The 23,292-nt window shown below is 37.3% G+C and overlaps 3 protein-coding genes across 9 annotated transcripts in view; all 3 read left to right on the top strand.

Annotated features, from left to right (window-relative positions):
* LOC120430797 (protein kinase 4-like) overlaps nt 1–22,226 on the top strand; it is an 85,911-nt gene extending 63,685 nt beyond the window's left edge. For 6 of the 7 annotated variants that reach the window (XM_039595916.2, XM_039595913.2, XM_039595912.1 and 3 more), the window contains 2 exons: nt 19,101–19,371; nt 19,725–22,226. In XM_039595916.2, the coding sequence (XP_039451850.2) occupies nt 19,101–19,371; nt 19,725–20,072 (619 nt within the window). In that variant the 3' untranslated portion in view covers nt 20,073–22,226. Of the gene's footprint in view, nt 1–17,029; nt 17,175–19,100; nt 19,372–19,724 lie in introns of those variants that run through there. The other variant, XM_052711373.1, reaches the window with a different exon arrangement.
* LOC120430795 (40S ribosomal protein S3-like) lies at nt 1,767–5,066 on the top strand (the record flags this gene model as incomplete). Its single annotated transcript, XM_052711374.1, has 1 exon — nt 1,767–5,066. A coding segment is annotated over one exon (504 nt), but the record flags the coding sequence as incomplete, so codon positions are not given.
* LOC120430796 (40S ribosomal protein S3-like) lies at nt 4,929–10,554 on the top strand (the record flags this gene model as incomplete). The annotated part of the gene is made up of 1 exon (XM_039595911.2): nt 4,929–10,554. A coding segment is annotated over one exon (537 nt), but the record flags the coding sequence as incomplete, so codon positions are not given.
* Nucleotides 22,227–23,292: the final 1,066 nt, after the last annotated feature.

The following is a 23,292-nucleotide window of genomic DNA, read 5'->3' as shown; positions in this document are numbered from 1 at the left end:
TCTGAAGACACCAAAGCTCCAAAACTTCACCATTTTTCGGAAAATCCGTTTTCCACTTAATTTTGCGATCTGGACCACTGTCCAATGTCTGTCGGGTTGTGGCCAGTCCGTACAAAATGTCAATTTTCGTAATTTTCATATGTGATATTGAAAATCGTGAATTTTGACACCAATATTGCCCATATTCATACGGTGCCCCAATGTCCGCTCAATGGAACATCTCCGGGGGAACCCGGACCAATTCGGATTGTGGCCAGTCCACTCACAATTTCCATTTTCTTAATGTTCACACTTGATTTTGAAAATCGTGAAGTTTGACACCTATATTGCCCATATTCATACGGTTCCGCCAATTTTCGCTCAATGGAACATCCCCGCGGGAACCCGGACCAATTCGGATTGTGGCCAGTCCACTCACAATTTCCATTTTCATGTGATTTTGAAAATCGTGAAATTACCACCAATATTGCCCATATTCATCGGTGCCGCCAAGGTCCTTCCAACGGAACATTCCCCGGGGAACCCGGAACTATCCGGGTTCCAGCCAGTCCGTTCAAAATGTCAGTTTTCGTAATTTTCATATGTGATATTGAAAATCGTGAATTTTGACACCAATATTGCTCATATTCATACGGGGCTGCCAATGTCCCTGCAACGGAACATCCCCCGGGAAACCCGGACCGAACCAGGTTGCGGCCAATTCAGTTTTTTTTGGAAATAATTACTTCTGGCTTTGATGATTTTGGCCAATTGGTCATGCCAATAAATTAAAACAAAATTTTATTTGGAAAATTATCTGATACTCACCCCCGGTGGGGTTGGCAGTGACTATATTACCAACCCGTTTTATCAACGACCGGTGTGGGAAGGGTGACTAAACTAAAATAGTACCTAGTGCTGTGGGTGAACAAAATAGTCACTCAGTTATGTGCGCACCGGTGGAGATGCTCTTAAAAGACGAAAAGTTGCACCTTCCGACGAAATAATAAACATTTTAAGAGTAAAATATGTTAGGATCAATTTTCAGCAGCAATTCGTCTAAAACAGATGTAAAATTACACATTCCTTTTTTAAACATTCCATTTTAAAGCTTCCATTTTTACACAATTTTTTGCTGTGTTTAATTAAAACAGGTGAAAAGCTCTGAACGTTTGATGGTTGAGCTTAAGGTGTAACGGGCCATCATCAAATATGGCGAAACCCCGTCCCGTTCTACGTTAATGATGATTGTTTCCCGATCCACCTTATTGTGTGACAAATAGAAATTTTTCTGAAAATCGTGTATTCCTCGCACTTATGATTAGCTTAAAAATATAGAAAAATAATCACTACGTACAAAACTACCACGGGAAAACGGCTAAACATATGGTAGCCTCAAAAAGCTTTTATTTTTGAAAATTTAGCCTATTTTTGCAAAGAAAATTTTCACCATACAAAAATACGCGCACTTTAAAACACTCACCTTAATAAATCGATAATCACTGGACGTGCTGCACACAGGAGGACCAGCCAATTACGGCCAAACACTTCAAAACGCGATATTTTAGCGAAATTTAGAATCGAATTATGCGAAAATTGGAATTTTTCGCGAGTTTTTTTTTCTGTATTCAGACACACTTCAACACAACTATAAGTCACACTGATGTTGGTTGTCATCAAGAATGTTGTTGCCAGAGGTTTTAAATCAAATTTAAATCAAATTAAATAATAAGGTATTCTTGTTCGATTCTTTGCCTCGTACTGATGTAAAATATTGAAACAATTGATTTATCCACCGCATCCTGGAGCTGAACGCCGAGAAGGTCGCTACGCGCAGTTTATGCACCATCGCCCAGGCTGAGTCGCTGTGCTACAAGCTGATCGGAGGTCTGGCCGTGCGTCGTGCCTGCTACGGTGTGCTGCGCTTCATCATGGAGTCCTGCGCCAAGGGTTACGAGGTTGTCGTGTCCGGAAAGCTGCGCGGTCAGTGTTCCAAGTCGATGAAGTCCGTCGACGGAATGATGATCCATTCCGACAATCCGTGCAAAGAGTACTCCGCCACGGCCACGCCGCTGCGCCAGGGAGAGCTCGGAATCCAGGTCAAGATTATGCTGCCGTGGGACCCGAACGGCTACATCGGCCCCAAGGAGCCGCTGTCGGACAACGTGGAAATGGTGGAGCCCAAGGACGAGATCATGTACAACACGCCCTGCAGCGAACCCAAGAACAAGCCGTCGGCGCTGAAGTTGGGAGCCGGTCGAACCGTCGAGGTAGTTGAATGTCCAAGATAATATTAGTGTGATGAGTTGATACGAGTCCAAGATCCACAATCTGTCCCTCTCAGCTAACGATAAATGACAAGCTTGAGCCGGATGGTGGCCCGATCAGAAAAAAATACAAATGTTTGCGTCATATAAATAAAATAAATGAAATTTTCATCAACCAAGCACATAACAATGTGCAGATCGCAAAATTTAGTAGAATGGATTTTCCGAAAAATTGTGCCGTTCTGGAGCTTTGGAAGAGTTGTTGGAAATGGAAAGGAGCAACTTTTAGCTTGGTTGAAAATGAGGGTGGTTACCGATTAAAAAAAACATATATATATACAGCAATTTCATTTGAAAAGAGCCTAAACCGAAAAAAAAGTTCTCCGATCGGGCTCAAAATTTTTCTGGGGGTTCCTTGGCCAAAATAATTAGACCCGTATTTTTTTGTTTGCCCATTAGGGTGACCTACGCCATGTTAGGGTGGTCTGAAAAATGGCCATTTTCGTCATTTTTTACAAAAACCTCTTTTTTCGAAAAATCATATCTCCGCGCCATTTCATCCGATTTTAGCTGTCTTAGACGCAAAAGACACATGTAAACTCAAAATATGACCAAAAAAAGATTTTGCGACACTTTGGGTCAATTCTGAGGGCAGATTCAGATTCAGCGGGCAAAATTACATGGAAAAACATATATTTGGACAATTTTTGAAATTCGTTAGGGTGGTCCCATAAGGTTTTCCCTTGAAAATTAGCCTTTTTCAAATGAAGATATCTCGAGTTTAAAGAAAAACACCCCTGGGATTTTTTCAGCGTTAATAGTGCTGGAGCTCTTCTTTCAAATGCAACCTAGTGCTTAAAATTTGGCTTGCGCCTTTTCGAGATATTTAAGTTTTAAATTTGCATCTTTTTTACCTTAAAATGGTTGTAACTTTTGACCCTTAAGTCCAAATTGACCTGTCAAAAAATAAAATTGTTTGTTTTTTAGAGTTCTAAAAGTGCCCCCAACGTCACTTTTCTCTAAAACTTAACCCTGAATTGCCACATTAAAAAAACTGATTTTTGAAGGTTTACTTAGATGCTTTCTATTAATTTGGTCGTAGAAGGCGTAGATTACGAGATAAAATTTCGGTGTCTTCGACAAAGTTGCTTGGTTTGGCAAGCTCAACAACTTTCTAGAAGACAAAAAAATTCCCAAAAATATTCCTGAAAAGTTAGATTTTCAAAATCACCCTAATAGTGAACCACCCTAATTTTCAACAAAACCAAAAGTTGCCCCTTTCCATTTGCAACAACTCTTCTGAAGACACCAAAGCTCCAAAACTTCACCATTTTTCGGAAAATCCGTTTTCCACTTAATTTTGCGATCTGGACCACTGTCCAATGTCTGTCGGGTTGTGGCCAGTCCGTACAAAATGTCAATTTTCGTAATTTTCATATGTGATATTGAAAATCGTGAATTTTGACACCAATATTGCCCATATTCATACGGTGCCCCAATGTCCGCTCAATGGAACATCTCCGGGGGAACCCGGACCAATTCGGATTGTGGCCAGTCCACTCACAATTTCCATTTTCTTAATGTTCACACTTGATTTTGAAAATCGTGAAGTTTGACACCTATATTGCCCATATTCATACGGTTCCGCCAATTTTCGCTCAATGGAACATCCCCGCGGGAACCCGGACCAATTCGGATTGTGGCCAGTCCACTCACAATTTCCCCCGGTGGGGTTGGCAGTGACTATATTACCAACCCGTTTTATCAACGACCGGTGTGGGAAGGGTGACTAAACTAAAATAGTACCTAGTGCTGTGGGTGAACAAAATAGTCACTCAGTTATGTGCGCACCGGTGGAGATGCTCTTAAAAGACGAAAAATTGCACCTTCCGACGAAATAATAAACATTTTAAGAGTAAAATATGTTAGGATCAATTTTCAGCAGCAATTCGTCTAAAACAGATGTAAAATTACACATTCCTTTTTTAAACATTCCATTTTAAAGCTTCCATTTTTACACAATTTTTTGCTGTGTTTAATTAAAACAGGTGAAAAGCTCTGAACGTTTGATGGTTGAGCTTAAGGTGTAACGGGCCATCATCAAATATGGCGAAACCCCGTCCCGTTCTACGTTAATGATGATTGTTTCCCGATCCACCTTATTGTGTGACAAATAGAAATTTTTCTGAAAATCGTGTATTCCTCGCACTTATGATTAGCTTAAAAATATAGAAAAATAATCACTACGTACAAAACTACCACGGGAAAACGGCTAAACATATGGTAGCCTCAAAAAGCTTTTATTTTTGAAAATTTAGCCTATTTTTGCAAAGAAAATTTTCACCATACAAAAATACGCGCACTTTAAAACACTCACCTTAATAAATCGATAATCACTGGACGTGCTGCACACAGGAGGACCAGCCAATTACGGCCAAACACTTCAAAACGCGATATTTTAGCGAAATTTAGAATCGAATTATGCGAAAATTGGAATTTTTCGCGAGTTTTTTTTTTCTGTATTCAGACACCCTTCAACACAACTATAAGTCACACTGATATTGGTTGTCATCAAGAATGTTGTTGCCAGAGGTTTTAAATCAAATTTAAATCAAATTAAATAATAAGGTATTCTTGTTCGATTCTTTGCCTCGTACTGATGTAAAATATTGAAACAATTGATTAATCCACCGCATCCTGGAGCTGAACGCCGTCGTGAAGAAGCGATTCGTCGAGTTGAACGCCGAGAAGGTCGCTACGCGCAGTTTATGCACCATCGCCCAGGCTGAGTCGCTGTGCTACAAGCTGATCGGAGGTCTGGCCGTGCGTCGTGCCTGCTACGGTGTGCTGCGCTTCATCATGGAGTCCTGCGCCAAGGGTTACGAGGTTGTCGTGTCCGGAAAGCTGCGCGGTCAGTGTTCCAAGTCGATGAAGTCCGTCGACGGAATGATGATCCATTCCGACAATCCGTGCAAAGAGTACTCCGCCACGGCCACGCCGCTGCGCCAGGGAGAGCTCGGAATCCAGGTCAAGATTATGCTGCCGTGGGACCCGAACGGCTACATCGGCCCCAAGGAGCCGCTGTCGGACAACGTGGAAATGGTGGAGCCCAAGGACGAGATCATGTACAACACGCCCTGCAGCGAACCCAAGAACAAGCCGTCGGCGCTGAAGTTGGGAGCCGGTCGAACCGTCGAGGTAGTTGAATGTCCAAGATAATATTAGTGTGATGAGTTGATACGAGTCCAAGATCCACAATCTGTCCCTCTCAGCTAACGATAAATGACAAGCTTGAGCCGGATGGTGGCCCGATCAGAAAAAAAATACAAATGTTTGCGTCATATAAATAAAATAAATGAAATTTTCATCAACCAAGCACATAACAATGTGCAGATCGCAAAATTTAGTAGAATGGATTTTCCGAAAAATTGTGCCGTTCTCGAGCTTTGGAAGAGTTGTTGGAAATGGAAAGGAGCAACTTTTAGCTTGGTTGAAAATGAGGGTGGTTACCGATTAAAAAAAAACATATATATATATACAGCAATTCCATTTGAAAAGAGCCTAAACCGAAAAAAAAGTTCTCCGATCGGGCTCAAAATTTTTCTGGGGGTTCCTTGGCCAAAATAATTAGACCCGTATTTTTTTGTTTGCCCATTAGGGTGACCTACGCCATGTTAGGGTGGTCTGAAAAATGGCCATTTTCGTCATTTTTTACAAAAACCTCTTTTTAGCTGTCTTAGACGCAAAAGAAAGGTGATGAGTTTGGCTATTTGGGAAAAATAGTAAGAAGTTTCAAAAATCTAGCTTACCATTTGAAAAAGTCGCATGAAAACTTAAAATGGCGTTTTGACCGTGTTTGGACCAAAGAGCCTATGTCTGAAAATATTTTTATCGGATTCCTCCATTAACCCATTGATACCCGAGCCTAAAGTTGATGAAAAAAATGTTTTTCATACAAAAATGACTTTTTCAAATCGCTAATAACTTTTCAGGATCAACTTTTACAGCTTTGGTGTGTTCTACAAAGTTGTAAAGCATTAAATTTTCAATAAGAATCTCACTTTTGAGAATATTTGGATGGAAGTAGCGCACCGTTCAGACCAAACCGTAAGAAACTTAGGTTTTCCATACATTTTTTCGATTTTTCCCATACAAACTTCACCTCCGAGTATCAATGAGTAAATGATGACCGATTTTGCTAATATTTGGCCCAGAGTCCTAAAATAGATCAAGGAACAATATTCAGCTTGTGGAGTGAGGTTTTGAAAAAAGACTTATATTCTGGGCACCCTAGTGGTGAGTCACTTTAAACCTCTTTTACGCAAATGGACCGACGTTTTACTTTACCATCCGATAGAAGGCGTAATCAGGCAAATCTCGTCTCGAAAAATGCCACCGGGTCCGTCTCGGGTTGAACCCAGGCCTGCTGGGGTAAGAGGCTACCACGCTAACCACTAAACCACCGGACCCGGCTGTTTTTCTGGTACTGATAACCGATTAAAATGGTTGATTTTGATGTGCCTTTGACAAGGTATCATAGAGCTTTATGACGTTTCGCGTACGCACACTAGCACACCATTTGATTTTGCTGCACCCAAAGGAAAAATATATCTCAAAATCTGCAACAGAGGATTTGCTGCAGAAAATGTCACATTTTATTACATGTTTTGCAGCAAGCCCGTAAATCATTTTTGCCCGCGTGTAAACATGTCAGCGATCTGCAGTTCTCACCAACACATATAATGCTGGCCCGTCCCCGAGCAACACTCCAAAGCGAAGGATATGTTGGTGCTCTTTCACTCACATTTCATCAAGCGTCCATGGCGCGGTGGTAGCGTGTCGGATCAATAATCAAGAAGTTGGTGGTTCGATTCTCGTTCCGTTAAGGGTTTTTTTTTTGTGAAATACAACCAAAAAGCCCTCGGTAATGTCGATAATTGTCGGTAACGGGCAAAAATGTCATACCCCTACATCGCAAAAAATGCATGAGGACCAGCCGTCCCCTAACATGACAGTTTTCGTGAGTTGCGCATATCCACCGACAGAGTCCGTCCTTTAAATACGCAACTCAAGATTTGCATGGGAAACTTTTCTTTCGTGACGGCTTTCGCGGCACGCTCCCTTCAACTGTTCGAGACTAGTATTTTAACGTGGCGTAACTCTAAACAAGTTTTTCAAGAAAATGATTCCAGAATGCTTACTTTGTCGTTTTAACCCGAAACAAAGCAAAAACTATATTAATTTTAACTATTCGCCATTTTCAAATGTTTAGCTAGATAATATCGAAAGCCGCCATCTTAGGCCCACTGGGCCCACAAAAAAAGGTACGCTCAGTTTGTATGGGAGCTGTCAACATGCTCCCGGGCTGATGAGGACAGTTTTCATGCAGATTCTGATATACTTTCATGCCGCCATGCATCACAATCATGCGACCGCCGTTTGGGTGTGGCTGACAAAATTTAATCTCACTTTATTTTTGTGTACGTACACGCAATACATACGCACGTAGATTACTCTATTGTCAAGTAGATTCTAATAATTGCCAGTAGATGTAGCTAATCAATAAACCTTATTTTTAAACCGTTCTTACTTGTTGATCATAATTTTGCTTTATTTTTTTTTTTTGCGGTAATAAAATCTCCTAATAACACAATAACACATGTTTTTGATAATGAAACTGTAACATTATGTAACCTATGTGTTTTTCTTTTGTATTACTGAAAACCAAATCTTAATTTTCTAGTAAGTTTCCTTATATTCAACATTTTTAAAAGTAACTCTTATGACAACATCCCATTGTTCGTTCAATTTTTTATTAATTTTTTTTCAAAATTTTAGTCGATACGTGGCCCGCGAGGGGATTTTTTGTGGCCCGCGGACCTGTTTTGAATTATCGTGTAAAATGGTCCGTTGTTCACTTGTAAAGTGATTTTATACTTTTTTTAAATAATGGCTTAATTTATACATTTAAATGCTAATCTTCTAGTAAAAATTATCAAAACGTTCATCAAACATTTTTAGAAATTCTGGCTATCAGGATTAAGGCATACAAATGTTGAAATCGGAGGAATAAGGCTGTTCCAAGTATTTTACAAAGCTTTTTCGACATTCCTCCTCTCCCCCCATTATCAAAATTGGCTCGAAAAATCATGGGCAAAAATATTGTTTCAAAAAACTTCAAAATATCTAAAGAAAATTAAGTGATATTATCTGAAATCAATTAAAAATGCATTTCTTTGTGCTTAGATTTTTTTGAGCATGTTCTGGTTTATTAAAAAACAATTTGATTTTTTTGTGCAATTTATATGATTAACTGTTTTTTCGCTAACATGTTTTTTTTTGTCGAATCTTACATTTTATGAAAATAATGATTGCAATTCAACTTTACGGATGCTTAAAACATTTTCTAACATTTTTTTGTTGAAATGTTGAAATTCTGGCTCTCAACGATGTTTTATAAGTCACACTTCATTTAAAGTTAAAACTACGCTGTTACATGAACTATGCAGATTACATATCACCATTTTTGAAACATAAAAATACTTTAATTTTTTTAATGAGAACACAAGTACCTTTAATGAAAAACTATTTTTTTAAATACTTAAAATAACAAAATCAACTGTACCAATAAAAAACAACTATTTTGTGTTTTCTATGTATTATTATTCATATTATTATATTATTTGATTTTTTTTAAATGAAATAAATGCAGAATTTTTTTTTTTAACTTCAGCTGAGTCTTTTAAATATATATATTTTTTAAATATATCTTTTTTTATTATTCTATTTTGCAAATTTGGCCCGCAAGCTCATTTGAGCTTTAAATTTGGCCCATCCTCCAAAAACTTTGAGCACCCCTGCTTTAACTGTTGAAGAAGAGCATAAAAAATGAAGTGCTGGCGTTACTAAAGCAACATAAGCTCCACAAATCGATCATGTTTTGTTCTATTAATTTTCCTTCATTGAATAAATGACTTTGAGAAGATTACTTGAATTACGCAGAATTGGTAGATAAAAGGAAACAAAGTCTGTCTGTCAATCTGCAAGTGGTATACGTGATTCAAATTTGGCAGTTGTTTATGCTGAGTAGGCTGTGACTAGCTTGGAAAAATTTACACTATACCAGCGACAGAACTCAACAACCGACACTCTTTTTGGGCTAACAGGATGTATGGAGTTCCAACCATGTGCCCCGGGCGCGCACCACCCGTAACGCCATCCTCGCTTAAAAATCTGGATAGTTTTGATAGAAGGAACCAGGGCTGCGGAGTCGGGTCGTATTTCAAGCGACTCCGACTCCGGCTTTCTGGGATTAGCCGACTCCGACTCCGACTCCGGCTCCGGCTTTCAGATCCAACCGACTCCGACTCCGACTCCAACTCCGGCCCACCAACTCTAGCCGACTCCGACTCCGACTCCAGCTTTCAAAAAATTGTTGGCTCCGACTCCGACTCCGACTCCACATATTTTTAAATATTTCAAAAGTTAGTTTACTATTATTTCGAAAACATTGATAAATAGGATTTATTAAAAACTCTTTAAGTGAAAAAACCGGAAAAAAGTTTCTAGTTTCACAAGTTTTAGACGTTATTGGAACAAAAATAAAAAAAAACGCCAGTTTTGAAGACTTTTTCAGAAAAACAGTTTGGTAAGTAAATTTGGATTTATTTATTTAATCTTAAATTTTCATTAAATTGATTAAAAGCTAAAATATTAAATTGTTATTTTTTTAATGATCATTAAAAGAAAGCTGGCATTAATGATTGATTTAACATATAAATTCAATTTGCTCACTTTTATGTTGACATTTATAAGCAGCACAGTGACTATCATAGTCACCTTGTATTTTTAAATAACAATTTTAAACGAAACTATTTTTTAAAGCTCCATTGAAATTTTTAAGACGTACATGGACATCACGCCAAGGCTGAAGAAGTTTATTATTACAAATCAATGTATCTAAAAAAATCTTCGTGGTAAGGACTAAGTGTCCTTTTCAAATATCCGTGACCTAGAAAATATTTTACCTCTGGATTTATTTGAGTTTTTAATTTTTTTTATATATTTAAAAGGAGGCGCGCGATACTTCTTGCATCTTCACCTAAAACGAAGCTTTATGAATGGTCGTGCGCCTCCATGAAAATATATGAAAAAACTTAGAATTGGATAAAAAACAAAAATCCACAGGATAAATGGGTAATTCTTTACCAACTCACACGAAATCGGGAAAAGTTGCCCCGACCCCTCATCGATTTGCGTGAAACTTTGTCCTAAGGGGTAACTTTTGTCCCTGATCACGACTCCGAGGTCCGTTTTTTGATATCTCGTGACGGAGGGGCGGTATGACCCCTTCCATTTTTGAACATGCGAAAAAAGAGGTGTTTTTCAATAATTTGCAGCCTGAAACGGTGATGAGATAGAAATTTGGTGTCAAAGGGACTTTTATGTAAAATTAGACGCCCGATTTGATGGCGTACTCAGAATTCCAAAAAAACGTATTTTTCATTGAAAAAAACACTAAAAAAGTTTTAAAATTTTTCCCATTTTCCGTTACCCGACTGTAAAAATTTTTGGAACATGTCATTTTATGGGAAATTTTATGTACTTAATTGACCCAGAAGGGTCATTTTTTCATTTAGAACAAAATTTTTCATTTTATAATTTCGTGTTTTCTAACTTTGCAGGGTTATTTTTTAGAGTGTAACAATGTTCTGCAAAGTTGTAGAGCAGACAATTACAAAAATTTTGATTTATAGACATAAGGGGTTTGCTTATAAACATCACGAGTTATCGCGATTTTACGAAAAAAAGTTTTGAAAAAGTTACTTTTTGCGTTTCTCTTTGTTTCGTCGTCCGTGTCTGTCGCGGGTGAACGGCCATGATCGATGACGACCAACTTTTTCAAAACTTTTTTTTCGTAAAATCGCGATAACTCGTGATGATTATAAGCAAACCCCTTATGTCTATACATCAAAATTTTTGTAATTGTTTGCTCTACAACTTTGTAGAACATTGTTACACTCTAAAAAATAACCCTGCAAAGTTAGAAAAAACACGAAATTTTAAAATGAAAAATGTTGTTCTAAATGAAAAAATGACCCTTCTGGGTCAATGTAGATTCGAAAAGTACATTAAATTTCCCATAAAATGACATGTTCCAAATTTTTTTACAGTCGAGTAACGGAAAATGGGAGAATTTTTAAAACTTTTTTAGTGTTTTTTTCGATGAAAAATACGTTTTTTCGGAATTCTGAGTACGCCATCAAATCGGGCGTCTAATTTTACATAAAAGTCCTTTTGACACCAAATTTCTATCTCATCACCGTTTCAGGCTGCAAATTATTGAAAAACACCTCTTTTTTCGCATGTTCAAAAATGGAAGGGGTCGTACCACCCCTCCGTCACGAGATATCAAAAAACGGACCTCGGATTCGTGATCAGGGACAAAAGTTACCCCTTAGGACAAAGTTTCACGCAAATCGAAGAGGGGTCGGGGCAACTGCTGTGTGAGTTGGCAAATATTTTTTAGGTCACAGATATTTTTTTATCTTGAAATCCTGTCTTATCCTGAAATCTTGAGATTTGTTCAACGATAATTTGCAACAATATCAAAATAGTTTGCCTAATGATCAACATTCTCAGATTTTAGTAGAGAAATAGTAAACATTAAGATAATCGATATATTTAACATATTCAATGAGGGTAATTCTCTACACCCAAAATTCAGAGTCGAGATAATCGTTCTCTCAAAATTTATTGAGGGCTCAGTGCCAGAATCGATAGAATAATGGTTCCAACTCACACCATCATAACAAATGAGTTCATTCGTTAGTTGAATCAATAAATCTCCAACAAGTGTCATACATCGACTTCTGACTTCTCCTTGGTCACCAAGCTGTGGTGGCCGAGGCAGCTAAGTCATTGGATTCGTTTGTCAAAGGTCTCTGGTTCGATTCCCGTTGTCGACACTTTTGGTTTTTTGTTTGACGGATGAACTTTTTTTGCAAATGAACCTCGAGAGAATAGTTCTATCGCCCATCTCGAGCTGTGTTCTCTGCGTCCGTGAATGGTACCACTATTATCTCGACTCGAGACCATCATTCTCTCGGACTAGCGCTGCCAGTTTTTGGTGTACCAACTCGCACGAAATCGGGAAAAGTTGCCCCGACCCCTCATCGATTTGCGTGAAACTTTGTCCTAAGGGGTAACTTTTGTCCCTGATCACGAATCCGAGGTCCGTTTTTTGATATCTCGTGACGAAGGGGCGGTACGACCCCTTCCATTTTTGAACATGCGAAAAAAGAGGTGTTTTTCAATAATTTGCAGCCTGAAACGGTGATGAGATAGAAATTTGGTGTCGAAGGGACTTTTATGTAAAATTAGACGCCCGATTTGATGGCGTACTCAGAATTCCGAAAAAACGTATTTTTCATCGAAAAAAACACTAAAAAAGTTTTGAAAATTCTCCCATTTTCCGTTACTCGACTGTAAAAAATTTTGGAACATGTCATTTTATGGGAAATTTAATGTTCTTTTCGAATCTACATTGACCCAGAAGGGTCATTTTTTCATTTAGAACAAAATTTTTCATTTTAAAATTTCGTGTTTTTTCTAACATTGCAGGGTTATTTTTTAGAGTGTAACAATGTTCTACAAAGTTGTAGAGCAGACAATTACAAAAAATTTGATGTATAGACATAAGGGGTTTGCTTATAAACATCACGAGTTATCGCGATTTTACGAAAAAAAGTTTTGAAAAAGTTACTTTTTGCGTTTCTCTTTGTTTCGTCGTCCGTGTCTGTCGCGGGTGACCATGAACGGCCATGATCGATGACGAACAACTTTTTTAAAACTTTTTTTCGTAAAATCGCGATAACTCGTGATGTTTATACGCAAACTCCTCATGTCTATATATCAATTTTTTTGTAATTGTCTGCTCTACAACTTTGTACAACATTGTTACACTCTAAAAAATAACCCTGCAAAGTTAGAAAAAACACGAAATTTTAAAATTAGAAATTTTGTTCTAAATGAAAAAATGACCCTTCTGGGTCAATGTAGATTCGAAAAGAACATTAAATTTCCCATAAAATGACATGTTCCAAAATTTTTTACAGTCGAGTAACGGAAAATGGGAGAATTTTTAAAACTTTTTTAGTGTTTTTTTCGATGAAAAATACGTTTTTTCGGAATTCTGAGTACGCTATCAAATTGGGCGTCTAATTTTACATAAAAGTCCTTTTGACACAAAATTTCTATCTCATCACCGTTTCAGGCTGCAAATTATTGAAAAACACCTCTTTTTTCGCATGTTCAAAAATGGAAGGGGTCGTACCGCCCCACCGTCACGAGATATCAAAAAACGGACCTCGGATTCGTGATCAGGGACAAAAGTTACCCCTTAGGACAAAGTTTCACGCAAATCGAAGAGGGGTCGGGGCAACTGCTGTGTGAGTTGGCGGAGAATTACCCATGATGATTTCAAAATTAGTTGCAACTTTTTTTTATATTTGATGTCAGTTTGAAATATTTTAAGCGCGACACTTTTAATTTTTTGTACAAAGTTATAAACAAAATGCGCATGTTGAGTTCCAAGTAATAGATTGTTCAAAATCAAAAAAATCAAACCATCCACATTAACGACCCCCGGGTCTTTTGTGGTCTCTATTGCAAGTTTCTGCTCGAACCTAGGAGTCCGAAGGCTTGGATGGGGAGAGCACCCAAACCTCTTTCTACTCCAAGGAACCTTCCACCCCAGTGTTTGAACTGACGACCTTTGGATTGCGAGTCCAACCGCCGCCAGCGATTCCACCGGAGTAGGCTTGGTTTGGTGTGTTGTTTGTACTTATGGCATGGAGACGACTCCTACACCTGGAATGACTTAACGGCCTAACAACCAAGGCCGGGACCGACATTTTACTTCCTTATCCGATGGAAGGTTGCAGCAGATGGGGACAATCGTTGAATATTTGTTGGAAAAGTTATCCTGTCAGTGATTTTTTTGTTTTCGATTTCCATAAATAGTGATTATTATTTATATTTTTTGATGTACTTCGTAACTTTTTTCCACCAAGACATTCGCTAGCGGGGTATAAGATGACTGTGTGTGTACTTTTTCAGAAAGAACTAGATTAAATTTGGTCAAATTTGAGTTTAAAGGGTACATAAATAACGGCAAAAGGATGCAGTCAAAAATCAATCAAATATTTCTGACTACAAAACCAATATTGTTTTTATTTTTATTGAGTTATGATGATACTACATACTTGGGTAAGAGCTGATTATAACAGGTTATCATTAAGTGATCTCTAAAAAAAATGGCAACGCAGCGCATGCAACTTGCAAAACAATTAAAAATATAAGAAGTTTTGTAAATTAATCTGTTTTATAGCAAATACTAAAAAATAAACATAATTTTTGTTGAATTTAAGATAACTCCGACTCCGACTACAACTCCGGGTAATCAGAAATTTTCGGCTCCGACTCCGACTCCGACTCCAGCTAATAAAATCAGGGGGGCGACATCTATATTAGGGTGGCTCGACATGATCGATTTTTCAGAACAGGCATTTTCCGGTCCCATTTGGGCCCCCAAACAACCCCCCAAAATTTGGGAGCGATTGGGTTTGACCCGGCTTTCTGCAAAGCGTTTCAAATTTGTATGGAAATTTGTATGGGAAAACCCTCTTTTTTACATTTTAATTTTTATCATTTTCATTTTTCACTCAATTTAAAAACTAACACCGTAGAAGTATAGCCCTGAATGTCCTCTAAAACTTTCCCGAAGAAAGTATGTTTCTATCTTGCTTCTGGAAAAAGATACAGAGTTTTTAAAAGAGGCATTTCAAAATAAGTGCTGAAAATTATATTTCTTGCCAACACTGCCAGTACTTCGGTAGATATTTCGAAATCTTATTTTTTAACGTAATACGGAAGCAACCTAGCAAAATGGTATCTTAGAAAAAGTTGTTGTATATGAATGTGGCTTTTATTTAAAAATATTGACATGCAGGGTGACACACCTACAGGGTGTCAACCAAGCCCTAACTTCTACTGGTGACCTTTTAGAGCGTTGGTGTCTTAGGAAAAGTTGTTAAGCTACTTATTTCAAGAAATTTTGACATGGTTGGAAGACAGGGTGGCACATCTACAGGGTGTCAACCCATTTCTCGTTTCTATTTAAGACCTTTTTGATCACTGTAAAGTGTGCGAAAAAGGGCACAAATCTTAAAAGGAACAAAATAACGTAAAAAGTCATTTTTTCACATAAAATTTCCTGGGGAATCGATCGCGCATGATTAAAAACAGTTTCCGATCTTGCAAATTTAATTTTACATAAAAAATTAGGTCAAAAAAATTTATGTACAAGATTTTTTTTTACAAAAATCGCTATTTAAAAAAATTATAACTCGTCGGAAAAATTTTGATCCAAACTTCAAAACGGCTTAAAACATGCGGGGTTTTGTCATACAACATATAAAAAAAACCAAAGATTAAAAAATACGGATTTTGGGTAACAGATTTTTTGTGAAAAAAGTTAATTAAAAACCCACCAATTTTTTTCCATGTTTCTTTTTTTTTCTGAATAGCCTTCATCAATACCTACAACTTTGCCCAAGACACCAAATCAATAAAAAAAAATCTTGAAAGGTTACAGATTTTTTTAATATTTACGTACCATTTTTGTATGAACAGCTGCTAAAATTGTATGGATATTTGTATGGGTGAAACAATAACACAAAATGGCTTCTTTGGTGATAGGGAAGGCCTCCACAAAGTTTGAGCCAAATCGGCCGATTTTGTAGAGATAGCTCCAATGTCCTGAACATTTTTACTGAACAAAAATCCATTATTCAGCTTCTTTTATTTTATAGAGCAACTTACAGAAAAAAATACAACTTATTAGAAAGTTTCCAAACTAGCATATTAACTTTTTTTACCGTGTTTTTAATCATGTGTAATCGATTCCCCAGAAAATTTTATGTGAAAAAATGACTTTTGACGAATTTTTGTTCAGCCTCCTTTTGCGTGGCAGGCCTAATTTGCGATTTGTGCCCTTTTTCGCCCACTTTACAGTGATCAAAAAGGTCTTAAATAGAAACGAGAAATGGGTTGACACCCTGTAGATGTGCCACCCTGTCTTTCAACCATGTCAAAATTTCTTGAAATAAGTAGCTTAACAACTTTTCCTAAGACACCAACGCTCTAAAAGGTCACCAGTAGAAGTTAGGGCTTGGTTGACACCCTGTAGGTGTGTCACCCTGCATGTCAATATTTTTAAATAAAAGCCACATTCATATACAACAACTTTTTCTAAGATACCATTTTGCTAGGTTGCTTCCGTATTACGTTAAAAAATAAGATTTCGAAATATCTACCGAAGTACTGGCAGTGTTGGCAAGAAATATAATTTTCAGCACTTATTTTGAAATGCCTCTTTTAAAACCTCTGTATCTTTTTCCAGAAGCAAGATAGAAACATACTTTCTTCGGGAAAGTTTTAGAGGACATTCAGGGCTATACCTCTACGGTGTTAGTTTTTAAATTGAGTGAAAAATGAAAATGATAAAAATTAAAATGTAAAAAAGAGGGTTTTCCCATACAAATTTCCATACAAATTTGAAACGCTTTGCGGAAAGCCGGGTCAAACCCAATCGCTCCCAAATTTTGGGGGGTTGTTTGGGGGCCCAAATGGGACCGGAAAATGCCTGTTCTGATTGAATTAGTCCATTTTGAAATTTTCCCATACAACTTCAAGCCACCCTAATCTATATCTCACTACAGGCAGCTCGCCCGTAGCCAACAAAAGCTGTCAACTTCGGCACCAGAACAAAAGGGAAATGTCAACTTCGGCTCCAGCACAAAAGAACAGCTGTTCGTTACGGAACCAAAACAAAGCAACTGCGCACTGTAAAAAAAAGTGCAAAAACTGTAGGCATAAAATCGAAATAAAGTAATTATTGTTTCTATGTAAAATTTTACCGCAATGTACGTTTAAAAGTTAGTGTATGTTTGTGAGGTGATTTTTATTAATTTATTTGCAAAATAAACTACTAAAGTTGGGATTATTAAGCACACATCGGGCCGATTACCTCATGTAAAGTTGTACTTTTATCACATGAAACGTTTAACTTAACTACTGTGTAATTTGACTTTTGCTACAGTAATTCTTATAACAAAAATTGAATTATTAAAAAAAGAAATATTTTTGTTTTTACTGTGCGCAGTTTGCGCGTGTTATCAATTTCAATCACCCAAGATGGCGGTCTTTAGCATCCCCCTGAATAAAATTTAGCCGACTCCGGCTCCGACTCCGACTTCAGCTGTTCGAGTTTTTACGACTCCGACTCCAGGCTTCCCAAAAAGACACGACTCCACCGACTCCGGCTCCGACTCCTACTCCGACTCCACAGCCCTGGAAGGAACAATTAGATTGTTGCAGTAGTAATACTAGGTAAAATACATACGAGAATTGAAAAAGAGGATAGATGAGAGACCCCGTTCTGCAATGTTCCAGGTACATTCACAATGTTTTCTCCAAATAAAATATCAGCATTAGTTCAATTCTTGCAGAAATAAACGCAATTTTAAAATTAAAAGCAATTTTTCCAACATCCTAGATTTAAGTATGGATGCCATTCAATTACTTGAATGTATAGGTTCGAGTAGAAATCTTGACCTAGAGACCGCCAAGACCTATGGTTTTAAAGGGCAGCTTCTCGTTTTCAGTTTTAATTTTTTTTTATCAAATTATGTGTAAAAGTCCAATGTGAAATAACTTATAAAATCATACGATTTTAGAAAAACCTTTTCTTCAAAATTTTGAAAAAGAGCGAAAGAGCCGTTCAAAAGAGCGGCTCTTTTTAATGAGCGAACGAAAATGAGTGGCTCCTAAAAAAGAGCGGTTTTGCCCACCTCTAGAAAGTCTATTCGACCGATTCTTCGGCTCCTTTTAAAAAAAAATCGCGTTTTTTCAGCGTTTTGGCTGTAGTGGCAAAGTTTTTGATGCGTCTTTTTCAGGTCTCGAAAACGTTTAAAAAGTAAGGCGTCGGTTTTACGCACTAAAAACAAAACCGAAAAAGTTGCTTACAACTTTTTTTTTGCAATTCTGAAAAACGCTTTTTGAATGGAATTTTAAATCAAGAATCCATGTGTTAAGGCTCTGGAAGGCCTCATTCCCGATCGGCCATGTTTGTTTTAGAAAAACATTCAAATTTTGATTCAGAATGTTTCAATAAAAAAAATGGTTTTATTTGTGTTGTTTGTAGAAGCATTTTACATATCGTGATTATATTTTCATTTCAATTTACTATTTCTGGACCCTGATTCCAGAACCATCATTGACAGTCATTGCCCCAAAAATGAAAGACACCTTCTACGACCTTAAGTAAATTCAGAACAAAAAAAGCAGTTTCAATCTTGTCGTGCTATCTTGACACACCATGAAAGTTGATGTAAGTGTGAGAAAGCGTGCTGCGTTTTTGTTTATTCAAGGTAAAAAATATTGAAATATTGAAACGCGTTTTTCTCAGAACATCAAAAAGCGACGTGCGACAAATTAGCACGAAAGCGTCGAGTTCATGTCTGATAAGTCTGGTATCTTGCTGTATAACTAAAATCAATAGTAATGAAGATAACCTAGAAACCTTATATTTTGTGACTGTCCAAAGAAAACTGTAACCATGTTTTGAGCTTACCAACAATGCTATGTTTTGCTGAGCGTAAAGTCAAATGCTTGTTTGGATACGTCAATCTCGAGTCTGTTTTGGAACGTTTAGTCTCATAATATAGGGTCTCTACCACATTTACTACTGAATCACGTCACACATTTGTAGCACTTTTTTTTATATTCCAGACAAGGACACATGTCGATAAACCAAGCTGCAATCCATTATAACTTACCGTACAGTTCACTGTACGGGCGGTTCAAGCGCGGCAAATACGATACACCAAATAGCGCCAATTCGTCACACTCGAATCACGGCGGCGCCGGTGTAGGTGGAGGCAGCAATGTAATCGGAGGCAATGTTGCGACTTCGGCAGCAACGATGGCCGGCGTTACCAGCAGTCCTCAGATGGAATTTAAAATTGAACCTCAACATAATGAGCATAGTCCAGAAAACACGGTAAATTACAGTTATTATTAAATTCGCAAAAGTATGGGAATAGTCTGTAGAATCTATAACTATCAAATCTCCCTCTGTAATATTTTCTCATTAGAAGTAACTACATACACACATTTTAATGAACACTAGAGTGTATAACTAAAATCAATAGTAATGATGATAATACTAGAGTCAAGCAAATCGATAGTATAAACCAATCAAACTATTATCTCCCTAGCGTATTTATGCATATATTATAGTGCATTTATAGTAAAAATATTCGAAATAGATTGAACAACTAAAATAATCTATAAATAAAAATACAAAACAAACCAGAAGAATTTGGAACAAATGATATAATAATGATATTCCAGCAACATTATAATCCTGCGCTAACAACATCACTAACATCGTCGACCGTGCCGCCATTGACTCAAGCCGCCCACCATATCGTACAGTCACCGTCGCCAGTCAATATTCACATCATAAACAGTAACAACCATCACCAGTTCCAACAAAATTCTCCTCACCAGATGGGAACGCCAACGCATCAGCAGCAGCACCACCACCACCAACAACAACAACAGCAGCAGCAACTTATTCAGCATCACATAATTCCACAGCAGCATATTATCTACCAGCAACCATTGCAGCAGTTGCAGCAACAACCCCAGTACCACCCGATGTATCACATAATCAAACAGGAAAATGACAGAAGTTGAAAGTATCGTTATTAGTAGTTGGTTTGATCGTTTTCATCCCCGTCTAAGGGTGTCTCAGCGTGTTTACAACCGATGAACACGCGAGCTCGGCAAGATGGTTCCTACACCAAGTGTGGAGATTATGAAAATGATTACACTACTTCTTGATGCAAAACAGTAACAATAAAGAATAAACAAAATATAATGGTAACAATAACGTTAGCAGGAGTCGTTTTCCAAATGGTACCCTAGAAGAAAACTAGAGAAAAACGAGATTCTTCCACCGTGTTTACATACACCCACAAAAACTCACACATACATACACACAGAAAAAAACATACCAACTAAAGATAAAGCGTTGCAGTCGAGGTGGAAAAGTTGTTATTGTTTATTACCACAGAAGCTTTCGTATTATTCTTTGATATGCTAAAAAATAATGTTGCTATTCAGTTTGTTTATCAGAGAGCTCAATTTCCCGAGGGTTTTGCTTGATTACGGTGTGCACTACTGCACCAGACTTCAAATTCCATCGGCCAACGATCCTTAAACGTTATGCGTTAGAAACTACAACCAAAATGTGTACAGGTATATTTCGAGAGGAGTCGATCCGGGTTGGGGCTCCATCCCACAAGTACTCCCCCTTACCTTGCGTGATCAAAGATTTCCAACAAACAATTTCAAACATATTTTTCGGCCTGCTAAATGACGAGGTGAAAATTGCTTGCTGATAAAACAAATCAATCCTTTTGTCTGGTAACAAATGACCACTTTTATGTTAAAGTCACCTTGATTCAATAAACAACAAAAATTCGTTTCGTTATTCTTGAAGACATGCTAACATTTTTTACAAAAGAGTAATCAGAATTAAAATTTCTAATTTAAAAAATAGAGCAGTTTTTAAAACTAGGTTTTTTAATTCCTATTTTATTATTACTTCCGTTACATTTAAGTTTTCCAAAACTCACCCTTATCGGACCTTCTTCCTCGTAAACCAACTGTATGGCGGCGGCCTGTGAATGATCTAATCAAACGAGCTTAAGCGTGCCATTCGCGTGGCGTTGAATGCAATACAGTGTTTTCGGGACTAAAGAAGCGTTCTAGATGTTTACGGGTTACATTTATGCACCTAACTTTTTTTTTTTGTAAGATGCGTTCAATTTATGTTTAACCAAATAATATTAAACGACACAGATTCAGGTAGTAAACAGCATTAACATGCGCGTATGAAAATCTTTAAAGGAAACCTTCAGAATAGTAAAAAACATTACTTTTTGAACTGCACGGAGGAGCTTTGTCCTATTCTGTGTTTGAGACGAGAGTCTTCAGCAAATGGCAAACATTTTACAGCGATTCGAATGTTAATGGTCAGTAGTGTAGCTATTCAATGATTCTACTGAAGGGTAATTGTGTTGAAGACACATTTCTAGAAAATTTAAGAATTTCACACGTACAGTTCAAAGTAACAGCAAAGCTGTACATTGTACGAGAGAACAATAGAATGTTTCAAAACATATGTGTACCAAGAGGTAACCGAAAAATTGATTTGTAGGTCAGAGTGCAATGGTCGGTTAGCTGAGATTCGAAATTAAAAGCAGCGAGATTGAAGAAACAGCATTATAAGAATAGTATAAACTATAGATTCTAGATTTTATTATACATGAAAATAGAGAAGAAATAATTGGATAAAAAAGCGAGTAAAAGCTGCGAGTAAAACTAGCGTTATCTGAGATTGAACGATTTGAAATCAATGGACATCTATGAAGTGTAGGTAGATAGGGACTTTTTCTTCACAAGACTAGAAGAAACACACACTTCCTATATCATATATTTTATTTATGAGAACACAAGAACATATATTACATATTTTACCACACTAAAGCAAAACGAGAATTCGTTGCAAGAACTGAAAGACTTTTGCATTGTAAGTTTAGTAGGTTCTCATACGTATCAACAGGCCGAAGAAAAACAAAAAAATGTAGCATTTAGTTGTTAGTAAACACAGACCAGACCCCCGCAAAATGAAGTAAAACAAAAATCACCCACACTCATACGTGAATGTAAAATAATTGTATTAAGTAAACTGGTATGCGATTTTAGCATCAATCGCACTAAAATAGCAACAAAAAGAAAGTGAATACAAGATTGTTGATTGGCAATTGGCTGTCATGAAATTTATCAATTCGTGTTGCATTTCATTCCAGCGTGAACAACCCCACTCAAAACTCGACAAATGTTAGCTTCGTTTCCAAAATTAGTGTCCATAACCCGTTAGCGTGATCCATTTTCGCAATTCGCACTGCCCTTACACCTACATCTCACCCTTGCTCTGAGTCAGCACGAGCAACACGCTAGAACACGCTTTGAGTGTTCGTGCCAGGCATTTGCACCTGTTCCGGTTACGCATTTGAACTCGTTCCGGAGTATAAGCGCCTAACCATTTATGTATTATTATTAGTATGAATTCAAAATCTAACTGTTTACTGTGTATTGTTTTCTCCTGAAATCTTCCCTGGTGTTGGATCGTGTTTATCTGTTGCAATTTCTTCTGTCGCGGTGTTTTGTTAATTTTTTTTTTTTGGTTCTAAGCATTTTATAAAAATTAAGCAAAAGTACAATAAAAATATTTGTGTTAATTCTTTGATCATTCCATAAATTGAGTAAGGACTCGAACCTCACTTGTTTGAAGAAAATGTGTGAAGATTGAAAACAATAGAGGTTTCTACGTGTGCGCATGTATTGAGCATGAGCATGAGCATGAGAGACCACCCATGGTTGTCCTTCTCCGTTGCTGAAAGTTTCTAGGTGTGCGCATGTATTGCGTGTTAAATTTTGTCCGGCCAGCAAAATCAGATGGTGCGCTAGTGTGCGTACGCGAAACGTCATAAAGCTCTATGGACAGTGAAAGAAATATACTATTTTTCAGGGCTGTGGAGTCGGAGTCGTTTCACATTTTGGTAAACTTATATTTTTATTTTATTTAGTTGTTTTGGCATTGACTACAGCGTCCAAACAAATTTGAATTGAATGTTGATGTTAGAATTCATAAAATATCACAGATTTCACAATTATTATACGAACTTATATCCAAATAAATGATAAAACAAAATGAGGTGTCAGGGTTTCGAAGCGTCCGGGAATTCGAATCATGACGTTAGTTACTTTTTTTCTTACAAGTTTCAGCCTAAATGTAAGCAAAATGATTTTATATATCATATCAAATCGATTATGAAGGCTAGGTCTC

The sequence above is a fragment of the Culex pipiens genome, unplaced genomic scaffold, assembly GCF_016801865.2.
Source record: "Culex pipiens pallens isolate TS unplaced genomic scaffold, TS_CPP_V2 Cpp_Un0003, whole genome shotgun sequence".
NCBI lineage: Eukaryota > Metazoa > Arthropoda > Insecta > Diptera > Culicidae > Culex > Culex pipiens.
This window is presented reverse-complemented; position numbering and strand designations above follow the sequence as displayed.